This window comes from Oryza sativa, chromosome 1 (assembly GCF_034140825.1).
Source record: "Oryza sativa Japonica Group chromosome 1, ASM3414082v1".
Classification (NCBI taxonomy): Eukaryota; Viridiplantae; Streptophyta; class Magnoliopsida; order Poales; family Poaceae; genus Oryza; species Oryza sativa.
In genome coordinates this window covers 39,880,810-39,903,310 of record NC_089035.1, presented here as the reverse complement: position 1 = coordinate 39,903,310, position 22,501 = coordinate 39,880,810, and the positions used below count along the sequence as shown (strand labels likewise).

Genomic DNA, 22,501 nt, shown 5'->3' with positions numbered 1-22,501 from the left:
CTGGCATTGTCTTCGTTGACCTGACTTTGGCGTTCTTCATCTGAACTCCTCGTTTATTGGCTAATCTATGGTTTGTGGACCTGATCAACACCAGACGGGTTAACTACGTCTACATTTGTTATGATTAATTGCGCCATTAGGATATTAATTAATCTGGCAGTCTGTTTTATACGTGAAGCTTTGTGTAAGTTGCTCTTAGTTGCGTAACTGCAAAAGTTTGTGCCAAAAAAAAAATGGCCGCTCGTAAAATGTCCCTTACACGAATCGCCACCATGCAGGTCTTGTTAATCGCTTAATTACTCACATAGTTAAGAAAATTGCGTTCGAGAAAAAAACATAGTTAAGAAAATTATTGTATTTTAAACTGTCAGTAGAGTAAACTATGGGCTAGACAGCAACATTTTTCGACAATTCTGAAATCATAATAGATTTTTTTCGGTTGAATTTAAACTGTTTTTGCACACCCACCCACAGATTCACCATATTGGCGTGGCGGTAAATTCCGCCAATTTTATTTTTTGCGGCGCGAACGAGGTGCATGCAAACATGAATTGAACCAAGCCCGGATCTACCGCCGCCGCAGCAGCACGGACAAAAAAATAAAAATAAAATAAATAAATAAATAAATAAAAGCGCGCCAATAATTCATCATCCATAATACAAGCAGCCGCAACTTGCTTCTTCCTCGGCATATTCTTCTCCATGCTCCCCCCCTCCAAATTCCGATTCCTTCATGTCCACGAGGTACTCCGAAAGAGAGAGTAGTAGTTTTCTGCAAGCTAGAGAGAGCGAGGAGAGGGAGACAGTCCAGTAGGGAAGGCAACGGTTGCAGCAAAGAAATCTCGAATCCGTCGATCGATCGAGCGGAGCAAGATCGCCATTGGTGCAGAGGAGAGAGAAGGAGGAAGCATTTTAGGGAGGAGGTGAGGTGAGGTGAGGTGGGCTATAAATATAGTTGGGGAGGGGAGGGAAGACCCGGGATTAGGCGAGGAGAGGGAAGGAAGGAGGGAGGGAAGGGACGCACCTTGGGGGGTGGGAAGGAGAAGGGAGAGCCATGGGCGACGACGGTGGTGGTGATGGCGGCGCCTCCTCCGCGGGATTCTCCTACTTCGCCGTCTTCCACAACTACCCCCTCGTCGCCGCCTTGCTGGGCTTCGCCGTCGCGCAGTCCATCAAGTTCTTCGTCACCCGGTTCGTACGCCCTCTGCCCCCTCCTCCTCGCGACCTCAATTCGAATCTCATGGGGGGATTCGGATGATGTTCGGTGGAACTCCGGTTTCCTCTCCCGGAGATCTGATCCGGCCGTCAGAACAATCGGTTTCGATTCTTTTTTTTCTTTTTGCTTGCTTAGAAGAATGGTGGAATTGAGAATGTTAGGATTCCGTATAGATTTATTATCGAATGATTTCGGGGAGTTTGAGATGGGGGGCAAAGGAATTGCCGGTGATCTCTTCGGTTTAAGAACCGTTTAAAGGAGAATAGGTGCCATTTAGATTTGCTTAGATTTAATGTGCGTTTTATTCATGGCTAGACTACAATCGACAATTTGACATGTTATTGTGTGCATTTGAGAAATTGGAGTACTTTCACAAGTGAGAAAATTATAGGTATGAATTTTCTTGCTTGACATTGTTTTGTTATCCGATTTCCACTTTGGATTAGCAAGTAGCTCGATGGTGATTGTTGTGCCATTTGAGCCAATTGCAGAGGATACAAAAGCATTGTTTATTCTTTGTATAAAAAAGTTTTCTTTGCGCGCATTGTAAATCTTAACTATATCTTAATTCGGGTAGAAGGACATAGATTTTGTTCATTGACATCAGCCTGATGCAAGATGAGCAATGTATCTTGTGACTTAGTTCTCATTATGTCCTTTTATGATAGAAAATATTGCAACAAGTTTAATGTGTGTTTGTTCTGAAATTAAGGTATAAGGAGAACAGATGGGATCCTAAGCAGCTTATCGGTTCTGGTGGCATGCCATCGTCACATTCTGCCACAGTTACAGCACTAGCTGTAGCGATTGGCTTCCAAGATGGTTTTGGCTGTGCCCTATTTGCGACAGCAGCAATATTCGCAAGTGTGGTAGGTTATCCATCTCGTATCCTGTTTAATTAGTTCAATCGAGTTCCTTTGTTCTGACAAAGACAACGAGCATTGATGGTGTTGCTTGGACTCAATTTCTTGCCTCGACTTGGACACCATGATGTTGAGTGTAGGCATTGTGCAAGAGTTTTTGTTGATTTCCTGTTTGTTATTATTAAACATGTAGTCCCCATCGTTTCGCTTATTGACTGAAGGACATAGATTTTGTTCATATTTACAAACGAAAAAAAAATTGTGAATAAAACTTTTATATACGTGTTCTTAGCAATCTAAAAGCAAAGGCTGAAAAATAAACTTCGATGAACAAACCCTAAAATCAACTTCAAATTTAAGGTTGAAAATTCAAATTTTGGCTGATAAGCATAAGCATAAACGAAAAGATGAGGCTCGAGGGTTCATAATTTCTGTTGTGACTTGATTGGCAGGTTATGTACGATGCTTCTGGTATCAGATTACATGCTGGAAAGCAAGCAGAGGTATGCAGTTACTGTTTCTTTATGTGTTAATATCAATATGAACATGCTAATATCATCATGAGACACCTTTTAACACCATGTATTAGATTTGCCTCTATTGTAATGACACAAAGAAAGATATTTGTTTGTGCAGTTATACTGAACTGTATCTCATTTCTAACTATATTCAGGTGTTGAATCAAATAGTCTGCGAACTTCCTTCTGAACATCCCTTGTCTGAAACAAGACCATTGCGTGAACTCTTAGGCCATACTCCAACCCAGGTTTGCTCAAATGCCATTTTCACTAATCATTTTATTATACTGCACCAATCGAAAGCGATGTCATATTGATTGTGCTGATTACGTGGATACCAACTGAACCACAAACTGGCTGTGCCAATGTCATCAGATCCCCTTTTACCTAGCACCCCATGCTTATCAGTTATCGTCACATCATGCAGCTTCGTCAGCAGTGCTACCATCTTCTTGTTTCTTTCAGTCATGGCCAACTATTTTGTATGCTATCTCAAAAAAAAAAAAAAAAAAAAATCTATTTTGTATGCTGCTAACTTCTTTGGGTGTTAAAACTTGTTCCAGGTTGTTGCTGGAGCTTTGCTTGGGTCTATGCTAGCAACAGCAGGGCAAATGTTCCTTGTAGTATCAGGTTCTGTATGATGCTGTGTTTGAAGGTGGATGGGAATTGCTAGCATTTGAAGGGGACTTGAGAAGAAGAAGAAGAGGCTTCTCCAGTGTCCTGTCACTTAGGTATTGGTAAGATTTGTAACAATGAGATGTTGTGGTGCTGTTGAAGTTTTGACGGCACGTGATACATGTATGTTCAGGTGATGTACTTCTCAGGATTTTTGTACAGAATATTTGTTCGATAACTTCATTATTCTGGTGAAATCTAAAATGTGAGTATGTCAGTGATGGTTGTTGATCTACCATTTTGTTATATTTGGTAAGTTCATTGCATTGTACTTAGTGATATTCAGTTCTTTGATTTGATATTAATGCTATCTATTCAATAAAACAATAATTCGTTACCATATTATGATTCTGAAAATTACCATTCGAAAAACAGAAATGCTGTTATCATAAACAAGAAATCACACAATCAAATTATTTACCACATTTTTTAACGAAGAGAAAATCACTCACGTTGACATAACATCTCTGAGTTAAGATCATATGCATTTCAAGGTAATCAGCGTACGTAAGAACTACACAAACAAAAATTATTGGTCATGGACAGGGCATTTTGTCATAGCAAGCAACACTGAACTGCATGGCAGTTCAGATCGAGCAGCTGAGATCCCTAACTACACTTAGCTCCTGTCACTGAAATGATGACAATTACTGGATGCGGCTAGTTAGACATAGAACTTCAGAAAAGACTCTCCTAACTTCTGAATCTGCATCTGTCACCCTGTCAGATTCTGTTCTCCATGCTATATGCTCGTCAGGCCTAACCAAAATTACACTTTTACTAGTTATCTGGCACATCTCCCACCAAGAATTAACAGGAGCTCTAGGTACTTCTTCGACATCAACATAGTTTGTCCATGGTGCCAACTCCGATCTGCTCCCTTTCACTTTAGCATCAACTGAACCTTGTGGCCATATAACACAAATTTTGGTTGGTAACTTGAGTTCATCTGCTATCTTCAGCATAGCACGAGCAAGCTCATATGACACTTTCATTGGGGCAATGATAAGAGCAAACTCAGGCTTGTCCCCATTTACTAGATCCAGAGTTGAGAACACACCCTGAAAGAGCCCATTGGAGTACACAATTTACACATGTAGAATATTAGCTAAAAATGTGTACATCAAATAGGTGGTGAATTGAGCAAACCTCGTTTGAAGTAGACAATGCTCTCATTAGCATATGTGGAAGCCGTGAGCCAGCCTTAGCAGAGGGGATGTACTCTCTTGACCTCTTAGAATGCTTCTGCTTTTCTGCTTCATAAGTGGTTTCAGCACAATCTTCAGCAACAAGCGCTCCTAATTCGTAACTGGAAGTGCAGAAGTTAGTTAGCATAAGAAACCAGACATAGTAAATGTTATTGAAAATGCAGCACTAATTCTAGAAGTGTGTGATCTACTTTATCATTTGTGCTGTCCCTATGTCCCATCAACAAAATTTGTGAAAGTAAAAATATCAAAATTCTTGACAAATCATTCACTGTAATGAAGCTTACCGGAAGCCAAGATCCTCTGCTGGGAACTGCAGCTGTAGACTTTTGCCTTCATCAAGAATGCTTCTCAATCTTGCTAATCTCAAGGATCCAAGGGGATTTTTCTCATTCAAAATATAGTCTGAAACCTGTGCCCGACCAATGGAAAATAATCCTTCCAAAACCGATTTCTGCAGATTTCTTGGAATGACTGATCCTAGGCTGCTGTTAATTACTTGGTGCACTGGCAAATACATGCAAAGGGTACATAAAATGAGATGATAACACATTACTTAGCATTCAACTATCACCTAAAAACAGTTGTACACACTGCCAATATTTTACTTGAAAATAACAAAAATGTGCATAGCCCTCTTGCACAGGCAGGACATTTCACCTGAATTTGCAACTGTTGGGTCAAGACCAAGGGCTGCAGGAATAGACATTGCTGCTTTGAAATTTTCCACACTAAGTTCTGTATTGAAAATGGCAACCTGCAATTAGCAATCATGCATATCATTATTCATGAATTTTGCGACAGATTAAAATTGGATTGTAGAAAGCCTGTGAGTGTGAGGAGAGTCTAACAGGTCGGCGCTCTGATTCATAAGTCTGTAATATTGATGGTGAAGCAACACCATTCTGCAGTAAGCACAATTTCCAAGCCAAATTGTGTGCATCCTGGACACCAGTGTTCATTCCTGCAAATAGAGATCCCGACGTGCACAGCTTTAGACACTTCAGATACATAAGTGCATAATTAAGCAACTTCACATGGTGATCTTTCAGTACCAAAACTGAAAGTTATACACTAACCAAAACCGCCAGCAGGAGGAAAACGATGAGCAGCATCACCAACAAGGATTATACGATTGTCGCAACCAATGTATTTCTCTGCAACTTCAGCATGCATTACCCATGGTTTTATGTCTAAAACCTGAACATCTGATGGCTCCCATCCAACCAATTTGACTATAATTTCTTCGCATATCTAGAATCACAAAATAAGAAGCATATAAAAAGATTATGCATGGATGCAAGCATATCATGTTTAGCCTGAAGAATGGCTATGCACCACATGTTCAATTCTGAGGATAGCAATAGCAAGAAGATACTAAAGTTGATTTAAGAATACTTATAAATATATATTTCAGAAGAAAAAAAAAGCTTATATACAATTTGATACAAGTTGTACATGTGAATGAGGCAAGAAATGCTGATGAATTGAAAAAGAGAAAAATATCCAACTGGAACCACCTTTGTGCTGAAATCTTCAAACATCTGCTGGGGAGGATAAAATGGAATCTGAAAATATATAGTAGATAAAGTGAATACAAATAAAGCACAAGATAAGTTCACATCAACCATCTAGCATACAACATCATAAAAGCCACAATAAGCACGAGTCTGTTAATGTGGAATACCTGCAATACAAATTCTCCATGTTCCAGGTCATGTGCAACCAGCACACCGATTGCACCAGGATTGAAAATAAAGAATAGCATCCCTGGCCTCTCACGAGATAGATACTTGCCGAGATCTTTGCTCCGAAAATGCACACTGACCAGTTTCTGCAGGTCTCTCTGACCTTTCATATGTATGCCAGCCAATTCACGCACTGTGCTTCTGGCACCATCTGCCCCTAGAAGAAGCCCACAATGAATCTTCCTTTCCTGCATCCTCCCCGCTTCGTTAAACGATGCTCCAATCAAAATGCCTTTGTCTGTCAGTTGAACAGAACTACACTCATGACCCAACAAAATCTTATTTTCCAACACCAAATCTTGAGTCGAGCTACCAATATCACCAGGCAAGCATGTCTGAAAGCCAATGCCATCCAGCTTCTTGAGTAACAAATCAACTAACTTGTGCTGTGAGAAGTGTGCAACAGATATAGGACTAATGATCTTGTCAAAATCTGCAACAAAACAATCATCAGATCTATGTGAAATTGCACAAAGATGCAGGATACCATGACAGAAGAACTAAACCTGCCTTCCTGCTTCATGTGATCAACTGAACCAAGAATGGAGCCAGAGAGTGAAGTGCAATACACAAATTTCCTCCACAAATCCACTGGTGGCTGAGACCTCTCAATGTCCCCAGCCAACCCGTCCAATTTCCGGAAGATCTGTTCATATCATCCCTCCAACCAAACCACACTGACTAACAGAACACGAAACAAATACATCTGAAATGGAAATGTTGGCGAACGCGGTCAACACACCTCCATGGTGCGGTTGTTGATGAAATGCGCTCGCGGATGCCGAGTGAACTCCACATTCTTCTCTAGAACCGCGCACTTGATCCCTGCGAGATTTCAGACAGAGAGGAGAGCAGCGCGTCAACGGGATGCAGCTCTTGCCACAGAAGCAAAATCTCCTTCAGCTGAGCGCGACTGGAACCGGGAGGCGCGGAGTGGGGGTTACCGAATTTGGTGAGGAGGAAGGAGAGGACGAGCCCGACCGGGCCGGCTCCGACGATGACCACGGGCAGATGCGGCGTCACGTCGTCTCCCGTGCCGCCGCCGGCGAGGGACGAGAAGAGCGGGCGCTGGAGGAGGAGGAGGCGGCGGCGGCTGCTGCCCCAGTAGGCCGCGGCTCCGTTCACGGAGAAGAGGCGCCCGCCTCCGGCGCCGGCGATCGACGGCATCGCGGTCGGCGGCGGCGGCGGCGCCCACTGCAAATTCGCGAGGACCAAAACCGAGAGGGGTTTTATGGGTTTAGAATGTGGACACGATTCATGAGCCACGTGGACACACGACGGGGCAGTTCGTCGCGGAGGAAGTCGAGAGGCGGCGGCTGACGGAAAATACGTCTTCTCCACTATAAGACGTATTATTATCACGGGAGCTATGGGGGAAAAGGTTCTTCTATTGAAAAAAAACAACTTCTTTTATTTTGAATAAAAAAGCATTCCTATTTGTCTATTTGAAGATAATATATTATAATTTATTAAAAAATGGATGAATAATATTTTTGTTAAATCGTAATGTCATATATGTCTCCAAATAGGTAGATATTAATGATATTTTTTAAAATTAAAAAAAGCTGTAATGGCATATATCCAATAAAAGAAAAGGAATGGAGATGTAGATGGTTTATCTTTGAATTTTGTTGCGTGCCGTCATTTCATCTTCTACCTCGAGAAAAATAGCCATCCAAGGGCACGCAGTAGTAATGGTTCCGACTTTCAATTCAATCTATTTAGAGTTTTAAGGGCGTTTAGATCCCATTCTAAAATTTTACACCGTGTCACATCGAATGTTTGAACACATGTATGAAGTATTAAATATAGGTTAAAAAATAACTAATTGTATAGATTGCGGCTACTTTGCGAGACGAATCTTTTAAGCCTAATTGCTCCATAATTTGACAATGTGATGCTGTCGACGGGGGATACCCGTAGACCGGATATAGAGGGTATTGGGGTACGCTGGTATGAGGATCTACGTAGTACGACATCAGGGAAACAGGAGACAAAGATTATACTGGTTCAGGCCCCTTGATAGGTAATAGCCCTAATCCAGTTGGTATGGGATTATATGGTGGGAACCACAAATTACAAAGGGGATAACAGAACACGATGATACCGACGAGATCGTAGTCGAGTTGGTTTGACTAGATCACCTGGCGACTTGGCTCCTGTAGACCCGGCTTCGTAGGCTGTGGTAGGTATGTTAGCGGTAAGATTCGATGCCTTAGGTCCTCCCGGGGGGTCCCTTTTATATCGCAGGTCAGGTGGTTTCCAAGTAGGACTCGGAGACATCGGACCCTGCACGATACAGTGACGACCCAGTCCTATACGGGTAGGAATCTTTCCATCGGTGAACTTCGTGATGAATTTCCTTAGCGTATACAGAGAACATCCGTATACGCGTAAATATACTATATTGTCGTATAGCGTATATCCAAGGGTAGAGGGTATGCCTTATCCGTAACCCTGACAGATGCTACATAAAATATGTGCTGCTGATGGATTAATTAGGCTTAATAAATTCGTCTCGCAGTTTATTGACGGATACTGTAATTAGTTTTTTATTAGTGCCCGAACACCACATACGACACTCTATATAATAACCGATGTGACACGCCAAAACTTTACACCCCTAGATCTAAACACCCTCTAACTAACACGAAAACACGGTGGATATCTAACTATATGTATGACAAATTGATCAGCTAAGAACAGCTGAATCAATGTGAAAATCATAGGAAGAATGGTATATATCTCCAGTCTAAATACAACATGCCCCTATTAGATATAATCATATACGCCTCTTCTGCCAGAATATAACAGTATTTTTTTTGTTGTCAAAGTCTGGAGGTGGAGGCCATGGCCTGCAGTACAAGCTCTCGTCTCAGGATCTTCCCTGCAGGAGATTTCGGTATTGCATTGACAAAAGCCACACGGCGCACTTTCTTGTAGGGCGCAACCTGCAGTCAATTGACGAACATTTTGGCCTGAATTTGTGTTTGAATTTGAGAAATGCTGAAATAGACTTAATAGGCAAACGGACCATTGCACTACAGGTAATTAAATCCAAAAGCGAAGAATTTGCTTGTAGAAAAATAGAGCTGACTATATGACAGACACATTTTAAGCCAGCATCAACATCAATGTGGTAATGTAAAACTTACATGTTTAGCGACGCAGTTCATGACTTGTTGCTCGGTAAGGTATGCACCCGGTTGCCTCACTACAAAAGCCATTGGCAGTTGCCCAGCTTCTTCATCAGGATATCTGCATCGTGCATACATCTTACATGTTCCATGACGAAGGAAACACCGTTTTTTAATCTACAGTTCATACAGAATAACTGAAGGTATACTCTCGAAAGAAAGAAGAGAGCAACAGAAGATGCTTACGGGACAACAGCAGCATCAGCGATTTCAGGACGAGACTGTAGAATGTGCTCCAGCTCAGCTGGTGGTACCTGAAGATCACAGGTGTAAAAATCAGCAATTAGAAGCATCACGCAAAAATGGCAAACAAAAACTATTTCAGATAATTCTCCAACGATAGTGTTGTTACTGTAGTTTCTGAATCAGCCGTGCAACCATGAAGTCAGTACCTGATATCCCTTGTATTTTATCAGCTCCTTCAATCGATCAACAACGTAGAGATAACCATCTTCGTTGAAGTAGCAGAGGTCACCAGTTTTCAACCAGCCGTCTGGAGTGATCGTTGCTGCAGTTGCTTCAGGATCACCCACATAGCCTGAAAAAAAGATCCCCATATATGACAGTGTCAAGCAAAGCCCCTAGATTAACCAAATAAAAAACATACCGAGTAATTCACTATTTCTTCTAGCGAAATACGGATACGAGAAGAAAGTATAGGACATGCTACCAAGATGGACCTCACTCAAGCAGATCAAATCGTCAATGTGGAACACAGCTACGACGGTTCATGAAGGGCTACCAAAAAGAGGCCGTATTCCCATTCTATTAACGGCATGTGAAACTTGAAAAAAAAGAAACCGGAAAGTGTTTTAACACAAAGAACTTTTAACGATAATCCTAGTGGCAAAAATTAAGGAGACCAAAACCTGAGGTCCAGTATAAGCAAAACGATTCTTGCAGCTTATCCTATAGTTTTTTTTTCTTTATGGTACAATTCTTGGTACTTATACAACTCATTTTACTCTTGCTATATATTTAATGAATTTGAAACTCTCTAAGTATCGATTCATTTAAAAAAATCACTAACTCTCAATTTCAAACATAATAAACCAAGAAAACATGTAAAGCAAAACGTGCATTCAGCCCAGTGACTTGCCTTTCATGACGACTGGGCCTCGGATCCAGAGCTCGCCGCGCCGCCCCGGCCCCAGCACCTCGCCGGTGGCCGTGTCGACGATCTTCGCCTGCACGCGCGGCGCAAGCCTCCCCACCGATCCGTACGCCGCCGACTCCTCCGGCCCAGCCATGGTGGCCACCGGCCCGGTCGACTCCGTCAAACCGTAACTCTGTAGCCGCAAAATTACGTAGTTAAGCAACAAATTAATTAATTAATAATGAGTAAATTTTCCAAAACCACATATATAATTGGCCAAATTGCATAAATTCACAAGGATTTTGACATGTGACACATAACTCAAGGTATTATGATCCTAAAATTTCACAACGCCATATTACTGATCATTTTGATATTAATCTAATATATTTTTGAGTTCTAAAATCACATCTCAAAATTATAAGAATTTTATTCATCATATAAATATTACATCTATTTTATAAAATTTTGATACGAGAGTAGGGTAAAACATTTAACGGTGTGGTTTTGAGAAACTTTAGTACCATAATACCTGGCATTATATGCCACGTGTCAAAATTTCTGTGATTTTGTGCAACTTAGATCATAATAGTTGGGGTTTTATAAAATTTACTCTTATAGTTAACTAATTAATAATTCGAGGATTATGTTAACCTGGACGATCTGCACGCTGGGGAAGACGGTGGCGAAGCGCTGGGAGACCTCGCGGCCCAGCGGGGCGCCGCCGACGACGATGGCGACCAGCGACGAGAGGTCACGGCGGCGCGCCTCGTCGGACTTGGTCAGCGCCACCACCACCGGCGGCGCGGCGGACAGCTTCGTCACGCGGTACCGCTCCACCGCGCGCGCCGCGGCGGCGAGGTCGAACCGGCGCATCACCACGGCCGTCTCCCCCGACGAGATGGTGCGCGTCAGCAGCCCGAACCCCATCACGTGGAACAGCGGCAAGGGGAACAGCGTCACGGCGGCCGGCGGCGACGGCGACGGCGGCGGCGGCTTGCCCTTGCCCGCGTCGGTGGCGGCCTCCCTCGCCACCGTCTCACGTATCGCGTTGTACGCGCTGATCTGCGCGATGAGGTTGCGGTGCGTGATCGCCACCGCCTTGACCCGCCCGGTGGTGCCCGACGAGTACAGCAACGCCGCGGTGCTCGGCTGCTTCATCGCCACCGCCGGAGGCGCCGCCCATCCGCCGGCGGCGGAGGCGGAGGCTAGCCTGTCGAACACCTCCGACCCGATGACGACGCGGCTCACATGGCGTGGCAACCTCGCGGCCACCTCGGGGGCCACGAACGCGATGGCTGGCCTGGATAGCCTGACCTGATGCGCGTACTCGTCGGCGGTGGAGGCCGGGTTGGCGGGCGACACGACGACGCCGATGGACATGAGCGCGAAGTAGAGCACGGCGACGTCGAGGCAGGACGGGCTCACGACGAGCGCGACGTCCCCGGGACGCAGCCCGAGGGAGCACCAGAGGCCGCCGGCGAGGAAGCGGACCCGCGCGACGAAGGCCGGGTAGGAGACGGCAATACCCGTGGCGGCGTCGACGAGCGCGGGGCCCCGGCCGGCGACGACGAGCGGCGGCGCCGAGGACAGCAGCGAGAACGCGTACGCGGCGACCGTCAGCGGGAGCTCCTCCGGCGGGAGAGGTCCCACGGAGCGGAGGCTGTGGAACGTCCGCGTGGCGGCGCAGAAGCCGCTGCGACTGCGACGGTCGACGCCGCCACCGCCGGCGGCGGAGGACGCGTACGGGTACGGCGGCCGCCACCGCTGCTCGGCCATCGGGATGTGAGCGGGCTGCGGCGGAGGCGAGCGTTTGGACATGTGGCCGTGGCGGGGGTCGGACACTCCGGAGATAAAGCCGCGGTGTGCGGCGCCCCTGCAGACTCCGGCGACGGCGATGGCGAGAGCGAGCGAGTGGGAGAGTGAGAGCGTTTGGACTCTGCAGCCTATTTGGATCGTGGTAATGGAAAAAAAATATAGGAGTAGAAAAAATACAGATTCAGTCTAAAATGGAGGATTATAAAACGCACAAATACAAAATGGAGGATTATAAATCGCAGAAAAACCAGACCGTTCGATTGGATCATGAAAAAAGAAATTTCTAAAAGGTTAAAGCTCTTGCTAAGTTTTGCTTTAAAATCACTATAGAATTGTCTATTTTAAAGGAACTTCAAAAGATATGATATAACTCAATCCTTTGTTTAAATATTTTTATAGGAGATTTTTCTATAGGATTAAAATACTCTACAATTTTTATGTCTTTCCTACAAATTAAAGGGTGCCTTTCATTTGAGGTTACAGCTAGCCTGACAGGTGGCGGGCGACGGCGAGAGCGAGCGAGTGGGAGTGAGGACAGCGAGGACGCTGGCGTGTTCCGGCGACAGCGAGCGATCTGGAACCATGCAGCGGCCCAACGTGATTCTCATTGCACACTTGGTTGCCAAAAACATCGCCTTCAAGCTTCACTGTTCGTTTATACCACTTTTAACCACAGGGACTCATCTATCTTGGCCTCCGTTCTGAAGCAACGGGAAGGAGGATTATTCATTTATTATTCCACGGTGATGCCCACTGATCTCTCTCTCGCTTTCTGACGTGACTCGTGAGTTGCTCGCCTCCTCCTCCTCCTCCATATCGGGCTTCCCTCGCATGTCGCCACTCGCCGCCTGTCTGTCTGCGAATGGAGAGCGTTCGCGAAAAAAAAAATGTCTGCGAATGGAGAAGGTATTGAAGGTGTTGGCTCTTGGATGATTGCCAGATGGTGATGCATGGTGCCCATCCATGTGCAAGGAATGGCTGTGGAAGCGGATCCTCCGATGTTACTGTTCACCGTAATTGACATGTCGACTCCACCACTTCTGGACCGACATTTCAGCCACCATGTATGTCGACTCCACCACTTCCGGGCCAATATGTCAGCCACCACGTCATATGAAAGTTACGGTAGAGGATCTCAATCCAATAGCTGCATTCTACCTCGGTCCAAAAAACATATTACAGATTCTACACTATTTACAATTTACAATCAAAATGGAAAACTGCCATATGTAAATCCATGCAGAAAATATACGGTGTAGACATGGAAATATGATTGGACATTTGGAGGCCGTGTTGTTGAGCTAAAATATACTAGCTCTGGAACATGGGAATTTACATAATTTTCGTAGTCCTCCAAAATTCCCCCCAAAATTTCTCAGCCTCCAAAGGAGGTGTTAATTGGTAAAGCTTGAGGCCTATAAATCTCCAGTTCACTATATGTAAGCAAAATATTCTCTACTAGACTACTGCAGCAAATTACACATTTCAAAGCTTGGAGGCACCCATCGACAGGGCCTGCTGCACAAGCTCCCGCCGAAGGATCTTCCCTGCAGGCGATTTTGGTATTGCAGTGACAAAAGCCACTCGTCGCACCTTCTTGTATGGCGCAACCTGTCGAATGAGAACAAGGGTTTGAAGTTGCAAGCAATTGTCAAAATGACAGAAAGGCCTTGAAAATTATGCTATATTGAAAGGATCGCTCATATAATTTGATATGCAGACTAAGATTTCCATCCATACCTATCACTGCGAACAATATTTCTTTTTGCCGGGTCGGCCAAATGTTATGCGAATGATATTTCTGTGATGCAATTTTCGCAGCAAAAGAATGTTTTTTTTTAAAAAAAAATCCCTAACTGGCAGCAACCAGTGGAGCACTAAACCACTATCTTTTTACAAGGAAGATGGAACTTAACCACTAATGATACTAAAATACTAGAAAAAAAATTGCTCTCAAAAAGCAAAATAAAAAAAAAACAAAGATGATTATGACAGGCACCTTAAAAGATATGCAAATTTATCAGGTACGTAGAATGCAACATTCAGATCACTAAAAAGAGAGACCATACCTGTTTTGCGACATAATCCATGACTTGTTCCTTGGTAATATTTGAACCTGGTTGCCTTACTATGAAAGCCATTGGTAGTTCCCCAGCTTCTTCATCTGGATATCTGAATGGTACACACAGAAGAAACATCAAATGTTGAATGACGAAGGAAGCTTACAAGCTATCTGCAATTTTTTTTCTTAAGATACTAACGGGATAACTGCCGCATCAGCGATTCCAGGATGGGACTGCAGAATATGCTCCAGTTCTGCTGGAGGTACCTGAGAAAAAATTTAAAGGCCAACATCATGCAAACAGAAACTTGTGACAACTTACCCAGGTGGCTGGCGTGAATGTAGTTTTGAACCAGCTGTGCAGCTATGGCAGGCAGTTACCTGGTATCCCTTGTACTTTATCAACTCCTTCAGTCGATCAACGATGTATAGAAAACCATCTTCATTGAAGTAGCAGAGGTCACCTGTTTTCAACCAGCCTTCTGAGTCAACCGTTGCTGCGGTCGCCTCATCATCACCCACGTAACCTGAAAAAGCATCCCCAAAAATGATACAATCAAGAAAAGGCTCAAGTATTAAGGCAAAGCACAGATATGCTAGATGTCCTTGTATATGCTGCACTGGGAAGGCCTACTACCAAAAGGTCAAATCCATCAACAAGCTAAATATTGGCTTTAATTATTTCAGATTTCTATATCCTTAAGCGCTTTTTAAACTAATAACACTACAATTCCAGAAGTTCAATTGGATAGTCGAAAACAAACTTGATGTCTAGACCAGCACTAACTTTCTAGTCTCTCTGATAAAGCATGGATGACGTTTAGTAATATATCAGATATCAAAATCCATGTAGGACCAGTAAGTGATGCCTCCATACAAATAAACAACTTGAGAGCATACCTACTCCTACTGGCATGCTGGCTAGCCGTCAAGTAGCTGAACAAGTGTCCAATTATCTGTTGCAAATGCTATTACTACCACATGGTCCATCACTATTTGGTCTGACAAACTCTCATTTTCTGAAACTACACCGATAACTAAGCCCTTGTTTAGTTCCAAACTTTTTCTTTGAACTTTCAACTTTTCCATCACATCAAAACTTTCCTACACACACAAACTTCCAACTTTTCCGTCACATCGTTCCAATTTCAACCAAACTTCCAATTTTGGCGTGAACTAAACACAGCCTAAAGAAGAAGGTGTCGTGCCACAAAGCACAAGCAGGCAAAACGAGCTAATCATTTACACTTTACCCAAACAACTATTGACCACAACATTTACGTGATACGAGGGACCTCTTACAAGACCTATATATGACAAATAATTGACTGTATGTACCTTTCAGACAAATAATTGACTGTATGCACCTTTCAGAAAGAATCAAACGATAACATAATATTATGTATGGAAAGTTTCAGGCCATGAATCGTCATTGTTGGATGTAATGTTGAAATTTCCTGGCTGTATTATTATCTAAACAAGTAAACAAAAAATGCATAGTCACTACTTGCCTTTCATGACGATTGGGCCTCTGACCCAAAGCTCGCCGCGCTGCCCTGGTCCGAGGGCCTCACCGGTGGAGGGATCTACAATCTTAGCCTGCAAATGCGACCCCAGCTTCCCGACCGATCCGTATGCCTTCGATTCCTCTGGCCCGACTGTGGCAGCCACCGCGCCAGACGATTCGGTTAAACCGTAGCCCTGCAATCGTACAGAACATTGTTAGTTTAATTAGATTCAGTAGATTATTCTGCTGGAACATTATTGTAAGTTTGATGAGATTCAGTAGATTATTCTGCTGCAGAGAGAGTGCACGGGATTGTTGGATGGATGCTTTGCTTAACCTGAACAAGCTCCACGTTGGGGAAGACGGAAGCGAATTGCTCGGCGACCTCGCGGCCTAGGGGAGCGCCGCCGATGCCGATGACCAGCAGGGAGGAGAGGTCGCGGCGGCGCGCCTCCTCGTACTTGACCATGGCGACGAGCACGGGCGGCGCCGCGGGCAGCAGCGTCACGCGGTAGCGCTCGATGGCGCGCAGCGCGGCGATGAAGTCGAACCGCTCCATGAGCACGGAGGTCTCCCCCATGGAGACGGAGCGGAGCACCATCATGAACCCGAACACGTGGAACAGGGGGATGGGGAGCAGCGTCACCGCCGGCGGCGGCGGCTCCTCGCCGGCCTCGGCGGCCTCCCTCGCGACCTTCTCCCGGTTGTCGGCGTGCAGCGACATGAGCGCGATGAGGTTGCGGTGCGTGATCGCGACGGCCTTGACCCGCCCTGTGGTGCCCGACGAGTAGAGCACCGCCGCCGTGTCCGATTGCTTCACCGCCACCGCCGCCGGAGCCGCCGCGCGGCGGCCGTCGGACGCCGCCAGCCTCCCGTACTCATCCGACCCGATAACGACGCACCTCACATGCTCGGGCAGCTTGGCGGCCACCTCGGGCGCCGCGAACGCGACGACCGGCCTGGACAGCGCGACCTGGTGCGCGTACTCCTCGGGCGTGGACACCGGGTTCGCCGGCGACACGACGGCGCCGATGGACATGAGCGCGAAGTCGAGCACGGGGACCTCCAACCTCGAGGGCGCGACAACCAGCGCGACGTCCCCGGGGCGGAGGCCGAGGGAGCACCAGAGCCCCCCCGCGAGGGAGCGGACGGCGGCGAGGAAGGACGGGTAGGAGATGGCAATGCCAGTGGCGGCGTCGACGAGCGCGGGGCGGCCGGGGAGCGTCGACGACGACAGGAGGGAGAAGGCGTAGGCCGCCGCGGTCATCGGGAGCGACTCCGGCGGGAGGTCGCCCGGGGCGCGGGTGCTGTGGAAGATCCGCGTCGCCGCGCAGAAGCCGCTCCTGGAGTCGATCCCGGCGGGCGGCGGAGGCGGAGGCGGCGCGCGGTCGGCCATTGGGGATTCGGATTCCGTTCGCGGCGGGGAACGAACAGAGGAGAGGATGTTGGAGACGTGGCTGGCGGAAATCCTAGGCTTTGTACTAGTGCACGGTCCACGGAGCCGGGGACTGGACGGAGCGCACAGTGGTTGAGTCGGGTACAGTACAGAACTACAGATATCCTCGTTGGTTACCCGGATTTTAGTTTTTTAGGAATAAAAAATACACCATCCGTTCACAATGTAAAACTTTCTAACATTATCTAAATAAATATAGATGTTAATAAATATAAACACATACATATTCTAGATTTATTAACATCTAAATGAATATGGACAATGGTAAAAAAATGTTATACTGTGAAACGGAGGAAGTAATTTATAGGTAAAATTTTATCGGAATTGCTACCTTCTTTCGACAGAAATTGCGTCCTCAAATCTTGCAGATTTTGGGACACTGTATGAGCTTTGAGATTCGTGCTCTATGCCTTCTCCTCCAACTCCGGCGACCTCCTCTTCTTCTTCGGCGCCGGCGACACCCTAGACTCCGGCAGAGGACCTACAGGTTATGGTCCCGGGGTGGGAGAGGGAGGGAGAAGGGGAGGAGTTCGCCGGCTCTAGACGAGAGGCGAGGGGGAAGGGGAGGGCGGTGGGCCGGCGTTGGTGACAGGAAATCTTGTCGCCGACGCTCGAGGAGGAAGAAGGGGAGGAGGCTAGGGGGTAGGGGACGGGGGGGGGGGTCTCGCCGGCACCGTTGATGCCCTCCGGCCAGCCGGTGGGTCGGTGGCGGCGGGGGATCGGGCGGAGCAGAGAAAAACGCGATGGTGGTGGTGGAACTAGCAATGCGAGGGGAACCGAAGGAGGATAGGTAGGGTTAATGTCTCTGCACGAATCTTAAAGCATATCCGATGGTCCAAAATTTGAAAGATAGGAAGTGGAATTTTCTGTCAACAGATATATAGACAGTCATGTGTTCCTGTTTATTTAAAACCAATATTAAATTAACTGCATTAAAAAATTTTAAACTCAACTTCAAAATTAAATTTTAAAATTCAAATTGCAGTTTTGACTTTAGCTCGTCTAGGACAACTAGTGGGGGATCACCGATCGTGTGGTCCGGTGGTCCAGTCTCCGGTGGGCCCGACTGTCATCAGGGCTACTTCGGCCGAGTTTGCCCAGCGCCACAGCCCATATGCGCTTGTTTCATGTGATATTTAAGTCATCACCATATGATTGATTAAGAGTAAATTGTATTAGCGGTACATAAACTTATTGGGTGGGTGCAATTTAGTACATAAACTTGTAAAATGTTCGTTTCAATTCTAGTTCGTGCGAACGAGGACCAAAATAACTTAGCAGTGTTAATTTTATGAAGCTAATGTTGATTAGGATCTGACGTGCGTACGTGTAGTGAGTATGCATAAGAAATACAATATTTATAAATTTGGTCTCTACTTTATCCTTCATCACAGAAATGATGAATTTTATATATTTCTAATTTTTTAATCCTTTTCTCCTATCACTATATCATATTATATTTTTTATTGAAGAGGTGTATGTCTAATAGCAACCTTCTCATATATATGTTTACATAGCATTCTAATCTGCTTCTAAATCAATAAGATTAGACATGTAGTGTCCTTTTTGCCTTCCTCCACATGCACCAGACAAGTTTATGCATCAAAACGAGCATTTTGCAAGTTCGCGCACTAAATTGCACCCACCCGACAAGTTCATGTACCGGCAATGCAATTTACTCATCGATTAAATTTTGGTTGTTACAAACTTAACAATAATATATATATATATATATATATTTGATATTTTAAAGCGATTTCTACTTAGAATTTTTTTTTTCTAAACACACCGTTTAGTAGTTTGAAAAATATGCTAACCAAAACTGAGGTGGATTTTGATCTTTATGAGAAAAAACACATGTGCAAAGGCTATTTATGTGTTCATGTTGTAAAGTGCTTAAAAATACAAATTTGTGATGTTAAATAATTGGATCGTGCATAAAAAAAAGTATGCTCAATGTTCATCTACTAATGACAAAATTGACGCGTATTCACGAAGTAAAATGCATAATTAGTAAAGATTCATGTGTTCCAAAGAAAACATTATTAAAATAAAAAAACTCTGAACATGGATTAAATTTCACCTGTACCAGGCATGGATTTTCCTTTTCCTTTTTAAAAAAATATCATGGCTTTATGATATGGTACATTTATATACATCATCCAGTATGATATGGTACATTTATATACAATCATCCAGTTGTCTTCGCCATAAATATCTCCATGTAATGACGTTAATCCCACGGAGCAAAGACACTGACACGAGGAGATAAGTGTACAATTAATCCTTTTATTAGTTACTCTCCCAATCCTAAAATATAAGTATTTTTAGCACAGTGACAAGTCAAATATTTTCAACTTTAACCAATTATACCATAAAAAATAAAAAGATCAATCATGTAAAATTGATGTTATTAGATTTATCATTAAACAAATTATCATAATATGCAACTATTTTTATTTAAAATATCACATTGTTGATCAAAGTAGCATCTTGAAGACCGTGTCAGGGTCTGAAAATACTTATATTTTGAGACGGGGGAGAGTACTCCACTTGGCTGCTGGTGGTTGTCGTCCCGATCAACTTACATATATACAAGGTGACTAGATATGTGGTTTGATATATATAACCGTGTTACGTTGCAGTATTAAGGCTAATACCAAGTGGCATATCTGTTAATGTACTAGAAACAAGACGCATCTAGCAGATTAGAGCCGGTGTCAATATTACTTGGTTTAGTCAAATTATATGTACCTGTCACATATCAAAAGAGACATGAAAGGCATAGTACCATATCATAAACGTGTTTCTTAACAAAAAAAATTTCTCTCTCCCCTTTTCAATTACACGAAAGTTCCTACTTCTTTATCATGTAGGAGTACTATTTTTTCAAACAAAGTATAGAAATATGGCTATCCAAAACCGTAGTCACAAAGTTCGTCACGCAGAGATCCGTTGACCGATCAAGGTTTTAATCCAAAATACTCCTTCTTTCTTTGATTTAATCGGAGAATTACCAGAGGTTTTATGAGCTATATCTGGTGTACTTTTGGTTTTCTCGGTGTCGTGTTTGATGGAATACGGATGTTGACAGTGAGGGTAATATGAACACGGGTGATTAATAGGAATTGGACAGAAATTTAATGAACCTACAAATATATTAACGCAGTAGTAGTTTGCCTTTATGAGAGGTAAATATATTTCAATAGAACATACATATATGTATGACATTAACTATTATAATAGTAGTATATACTTAAAAAAATATCTCAACAAACATAACATTCGTAATCGTGCATCAAATACTAGAGAACAGAGTAACGCTCTAGTAGCTCTAGTACCTTGTAATGACGCTGACTATACGATCGTTTCTCCAAAAACGAACGATCTACTCCCTTTATCGCAAAAAAACTAACCTAATTGGGATGTGATAGAGTCTAGTAAGATGAATTTAGACATCCCATCTGTTCAGACTTATCGTACTAGATTATTTTTTTTTGAAACCGAGGCAGAACTTTGTTCTAGCTTTTATATTTAGAAGAAGAGAATTGATCTAGTTTATAAGAAAAACCGGACCCGAAAATCATACAATTGCACGGTTAATTCTCTTCAACTAGAGTACTAGATTGTCTCATCTTTAACTATGTTGGGATTTTTTTTGCGGAGGGAGTAACTGTTGCTCTCTCCGTCCTATAATATAAGGGATTTTGGAAGTACGACGAATCTGAACAGAGAGCATATCCAAATACGTTGTATTAGGATACGTCACATCACTTCAAAATTCTTTATATTATGGGATGGAGGGAGTAACAGTTAATAACAGAATCATGCGTTAGTGAACGACTAATACATCAACAACATGTACTATCATCGATACATGACAGATTGCTCCCCTTAACCATATTAACGGCAACATAAATGGCCGTACCAATTGTTTTTTCACAACATTTTATTTTTAGCTGCCCATCCTTCTCCGGCCGGTTGGATGGATCCAAATATATCCCCTCGACAGTGTGTTTATGCTGTGTTTAGTTCACATTCAAATTGGAAGTTTGGTTGAAATTAGAACTATATGATGGACAAGTTGGAAATTTATGTTTGCAGGAAAGTTTTGATGTGATGGAAAAGTTGGAAGTTTGAAGAAAAAGTTTGAAACTAAACAAGGGCCATGTGTACGGGTGTGTTTAGTTCACGCTAAAATTGTAAGTTTAATTGAAATTGAAACGATGTGACGGAAAAGTTGGAAGTTGGAAGAAAAAGTTGTTAAGTACACCATGCCTACGTCGGTGAGCGTTGTACTTGCACAGTTGAGTTGTGTGTGGCAGTACAACTTAAACACACATCAATGATGAGAGTAGCAGGCCGCTGGTACAGTGAGCACCGCGCTGGTCTGGGTCCTGCGCAATCTTTGGTTGCCTGGTTCATCAATGGATTCCCTGCTCAACATTGAAGACACGGATCTGACCACATGCTGTTTGAAATGATGAAGATGAAAGATTAAATCGACACACATAAAACGAAAAAAATATTAGTATATAATAAATTAAGTTTTACTTATTACTCCCTTCATACTGAAATAAAATAAAGTTCTATCTATGAAGCTTAAGATTTCTAAGAAGCAGATTACTGGTAGCCAAACTTTTGAGAATATGAAAAAGCTAGGTTTCGAAGCTTCTGGATTCTACTTTATTTTTTGAATTCAACAACTACGGCTTCTCAGAATCTGGACCAAAAATTTTGGAGGAGTTTCTGATTCTAAGAGAAACTGCAATAGTTAGAAACTCCCTCAAACATGATCTAAGTGCAATTTTGCACTGTTTATGTCAACGTTGTCTTATTTAAAACTCTTTTATATTAGTATTATTATTATTAGATGATAAAATATGGATAGTACTTTATGTGTGACTTTTTTAAAAAAATTCATAATTTTTTAATTAAGATGGACGGTTAAACTTTGTACACGAATATCCACGGCTGTACTTATTTTGGGATGGAGTTAATACAAACTTGATAAATAGTATCGTTTAATAGTTTGAGAAGCGTGCTATCATCTATCCATCACCCGAGTAATTTTATTGTTATCGAGAATGTATAAAAAATATTGTATCTTATGGTGTAAAATTTTATCTTATATACT

At 43.6% G+C, this 22,501-nt stretch overlaps 4 protein-coding genes across 6 annotated transcripts; 1 reads left to right on the top strand and 3 right to left on the bottom strand.

Moving 5' to 3' along the window:
- The first annotated feature begins 687 nt into the window (after window positions 1–687).
- On the top strand, window positions 688–3,507 carry LOC4325009 (uncharacterized). The gene is made up of 5 exons (XM_015768895.3): window positions 688–1,191; window positions 1,929–2,085; window positions 2,532–2,582; window positions 2,753–2,845; window positions 3,161–3,507. Exons 1-5 carry the CDS (start codon window positions 1,055–1,057, stop codon window positions 3,236–3,238), a joined length of 516 nt encoding a protein of 171 aa, XP_015624381.1. The 5' UTR covers window positions 688–1,054; the 3' UTR covers window positions 3,239–3,507.
- Window positions 3,508–3,740: 233 nt separating this feature from the next.
- LOC9266226 (uncharacterized) lies at window positions 3,741–7,487 on the bottom strand. Its single transcript, XM_015764775.3, has 11 exons — window positions 7,173–7,487; window positions 6,971–7,053; window positions 6,739–6,874; window positions 6,168–6,661; window positions 6,001–6,048; window positions 5,560–5,734; window positions 5,332–5,444; window positions 5,141–5,237; window positions 4,768–4,987; window positions 4,422–4,581; window positions 3,741–4,333 (listed from the first exon to the last, which is right to left on the bottom strand). Exons 1-11 carry the CDS (start codon window positions 7,393–7,395, stop codon window positions 3,920–3,922), a joined length of 2,163 nt encoding a protein of 720 aa, XP_015620261.1. The 5' UTR covers window positions 7,396–7,487; the 3' UTR covers window positions 3,741–3,919.
- A 1,239-nt stretch (window positions 7,488–8,726) lies between these two features.
- On the bottom strand, window positions 8,727–12,818 carry LOC9270232 (4-coumarate--CoA ligase-like 5). 3 transcript variants are annotated; one of them, XR_003240255.2, is made up of 6 exons: window positions 11,176–12,818; window positions 10,525–10,714; window positions 9,818–9,963; window positions 9,612–9,679; window positions 9,384–9,503; window positions 8,727–9,179 (listed from the first exon to the last, which is right to left on the bottom strand). XR_003240255.2 is itself a non-coding variant. In NM_001424311.1 (6 exons), the coding sequence occupies exons 1-6, from the start codon at window positions 12,340–12,342 to the stop codon at window positions 9,057–9,059; spliced, it is 1,797 nt and encodes a 598-aa protein (NP_001411240.1). In that variant the 5' UTR covers window positions 12,343–12,469; the 3' UTR covers window positions 8,945–9,056. The 3 variants fall into 3 exon arrangements, 1 of the variants encoding a protein (NP_001411240.1); XR_003240254.2 differs by having other exon boundaries at window positions 9,384–9,542; window positions 11,176–12,491; NM_001424311.1 differs by having other exon boundaries at window positions 8,945–9,179; window positions 9,384–9,486; window positions 11,176–12,469.
- A 777-nt stretch (window positions 12,819–13,595) lies between these two features.
- On the bottom strand, window positions 13,596–17,355 carry LOC112935996 (4-coumarate--CoA ligase-like 5). Its single transcript, XM_026022413.2, has 6 exons — window positions 16,246–17,355; window positions 15,913–16,102; window positions 14,783–14,928; window positions 14,601–14,668; window positions 14,409–14,511; window positions 13,596–13,950 (listed from the first exon to the last, which is right to left on the bottom strand). The coding sequence occupies exons 1-6, from the start codon at window positions 17,302–17,304 to the stop codon at window positions 13,825–13,827; spliced, it is 1,692 nt and encodes a 563-aa protein (XP_025878198.1). The 5' UTR covers window positions 17,305–17,355; the 3' UTR covers window positions 13,596–13,824.
- Between the last annotated feature and the right edge of the window lie 5,146 nt (window positions 17,356–22,501).

Excerpts from the sequence above, each read along its gene's own strand:
- LOC112935996 (XM_026022413.2), bottom strand. The coding sequence starts at position 17,304 with ATGGCCGACCGCGCGCCGCCTCCGCCTCCGCCGCCCGCCGGGATCGAC. Across the intron at positions 14,929-15,912 it reads AGGCCCAATCGTCATGAAAG|GTTACGTGGGTGATGATGAG; the intron begins GCAAGTAGTGAC and ends ATGCTTTTTCAG. Across the intron at positions 14,512-14,600 it reads GCTGATGCGGCAGTTATCCC|ATATCCAGATGAAGAAGCTG; the intron begins GTTAGTATCTTA and ends TGTACCATTCAG.
- LOC9266226 (XM_015764775.3), bottom strand. The coding sequence starts at position 7,395 with ATGCCGTCGATCGCCGGCGCCGGAGGCGGGCGCCTCTTCTCCGTGAAC. Across the intron at positions 6,662-6,738 it reads TGATCACATGAAGCAGGAAG|ATTTTGACAAGATCATTAGT; the intron begins GCAGGTTTAGTT and ends GTTTTGTTGCAG. Across the intron at positions 4,988-5,140 it reads CCCAACAGTTGCAAATTCAG|TGCACCAAGTAATTAACAGC; the intron begins GTGAAATGTCCT and ends TGTATTTGCCAG.
- LOC9270232 (NM_001424311.1), bottom strand. The coding sequence starts at position 12,342 with ATGTCCAAACGCTCGCCTCCGCCGCAGCCCGCTCACATCCCGATGGCC. Across the intron at positions 10,715-11,175 it reads CCAGCGTGCAGATCGTCCAG|AGTTACGGTTTGACGGAGTC; the intron begins GTTAACATAATC and ends TTGCGGCTACAG. Across the intron at positions 9,964-10,524 it reads AGGCCCAGTCGTCATGAAAG|GCTATGTGGGTGATCCTGAA; the intron begins GCAAGTCACTGG and ends TCTTTTTTTCAG.
- LOC4325009 (XM_015768895.3), top strand. The coding sequence starts at position 1,055 with ATGGGCGACGACGGTGGTGGTGATGGCGGCGCCTCCTCCGCGGGATTC. Across the intron at positions 2,583-2,752 it reads ATGCTGGAAAGCAAGCAGAG|GTGTTGAATCAAATAGTCTG; the intron begins GTATGCAGTTAC and ends AACTATATTCAG. Across the intron at positions 2,846-3,160 it reads TAGGCCATACTCCAACCCAG|GTTGTTGCTGGAGCTTTGCT; the intron begins GTTTGCTCAAAT and ends AACTTGTTCCAG.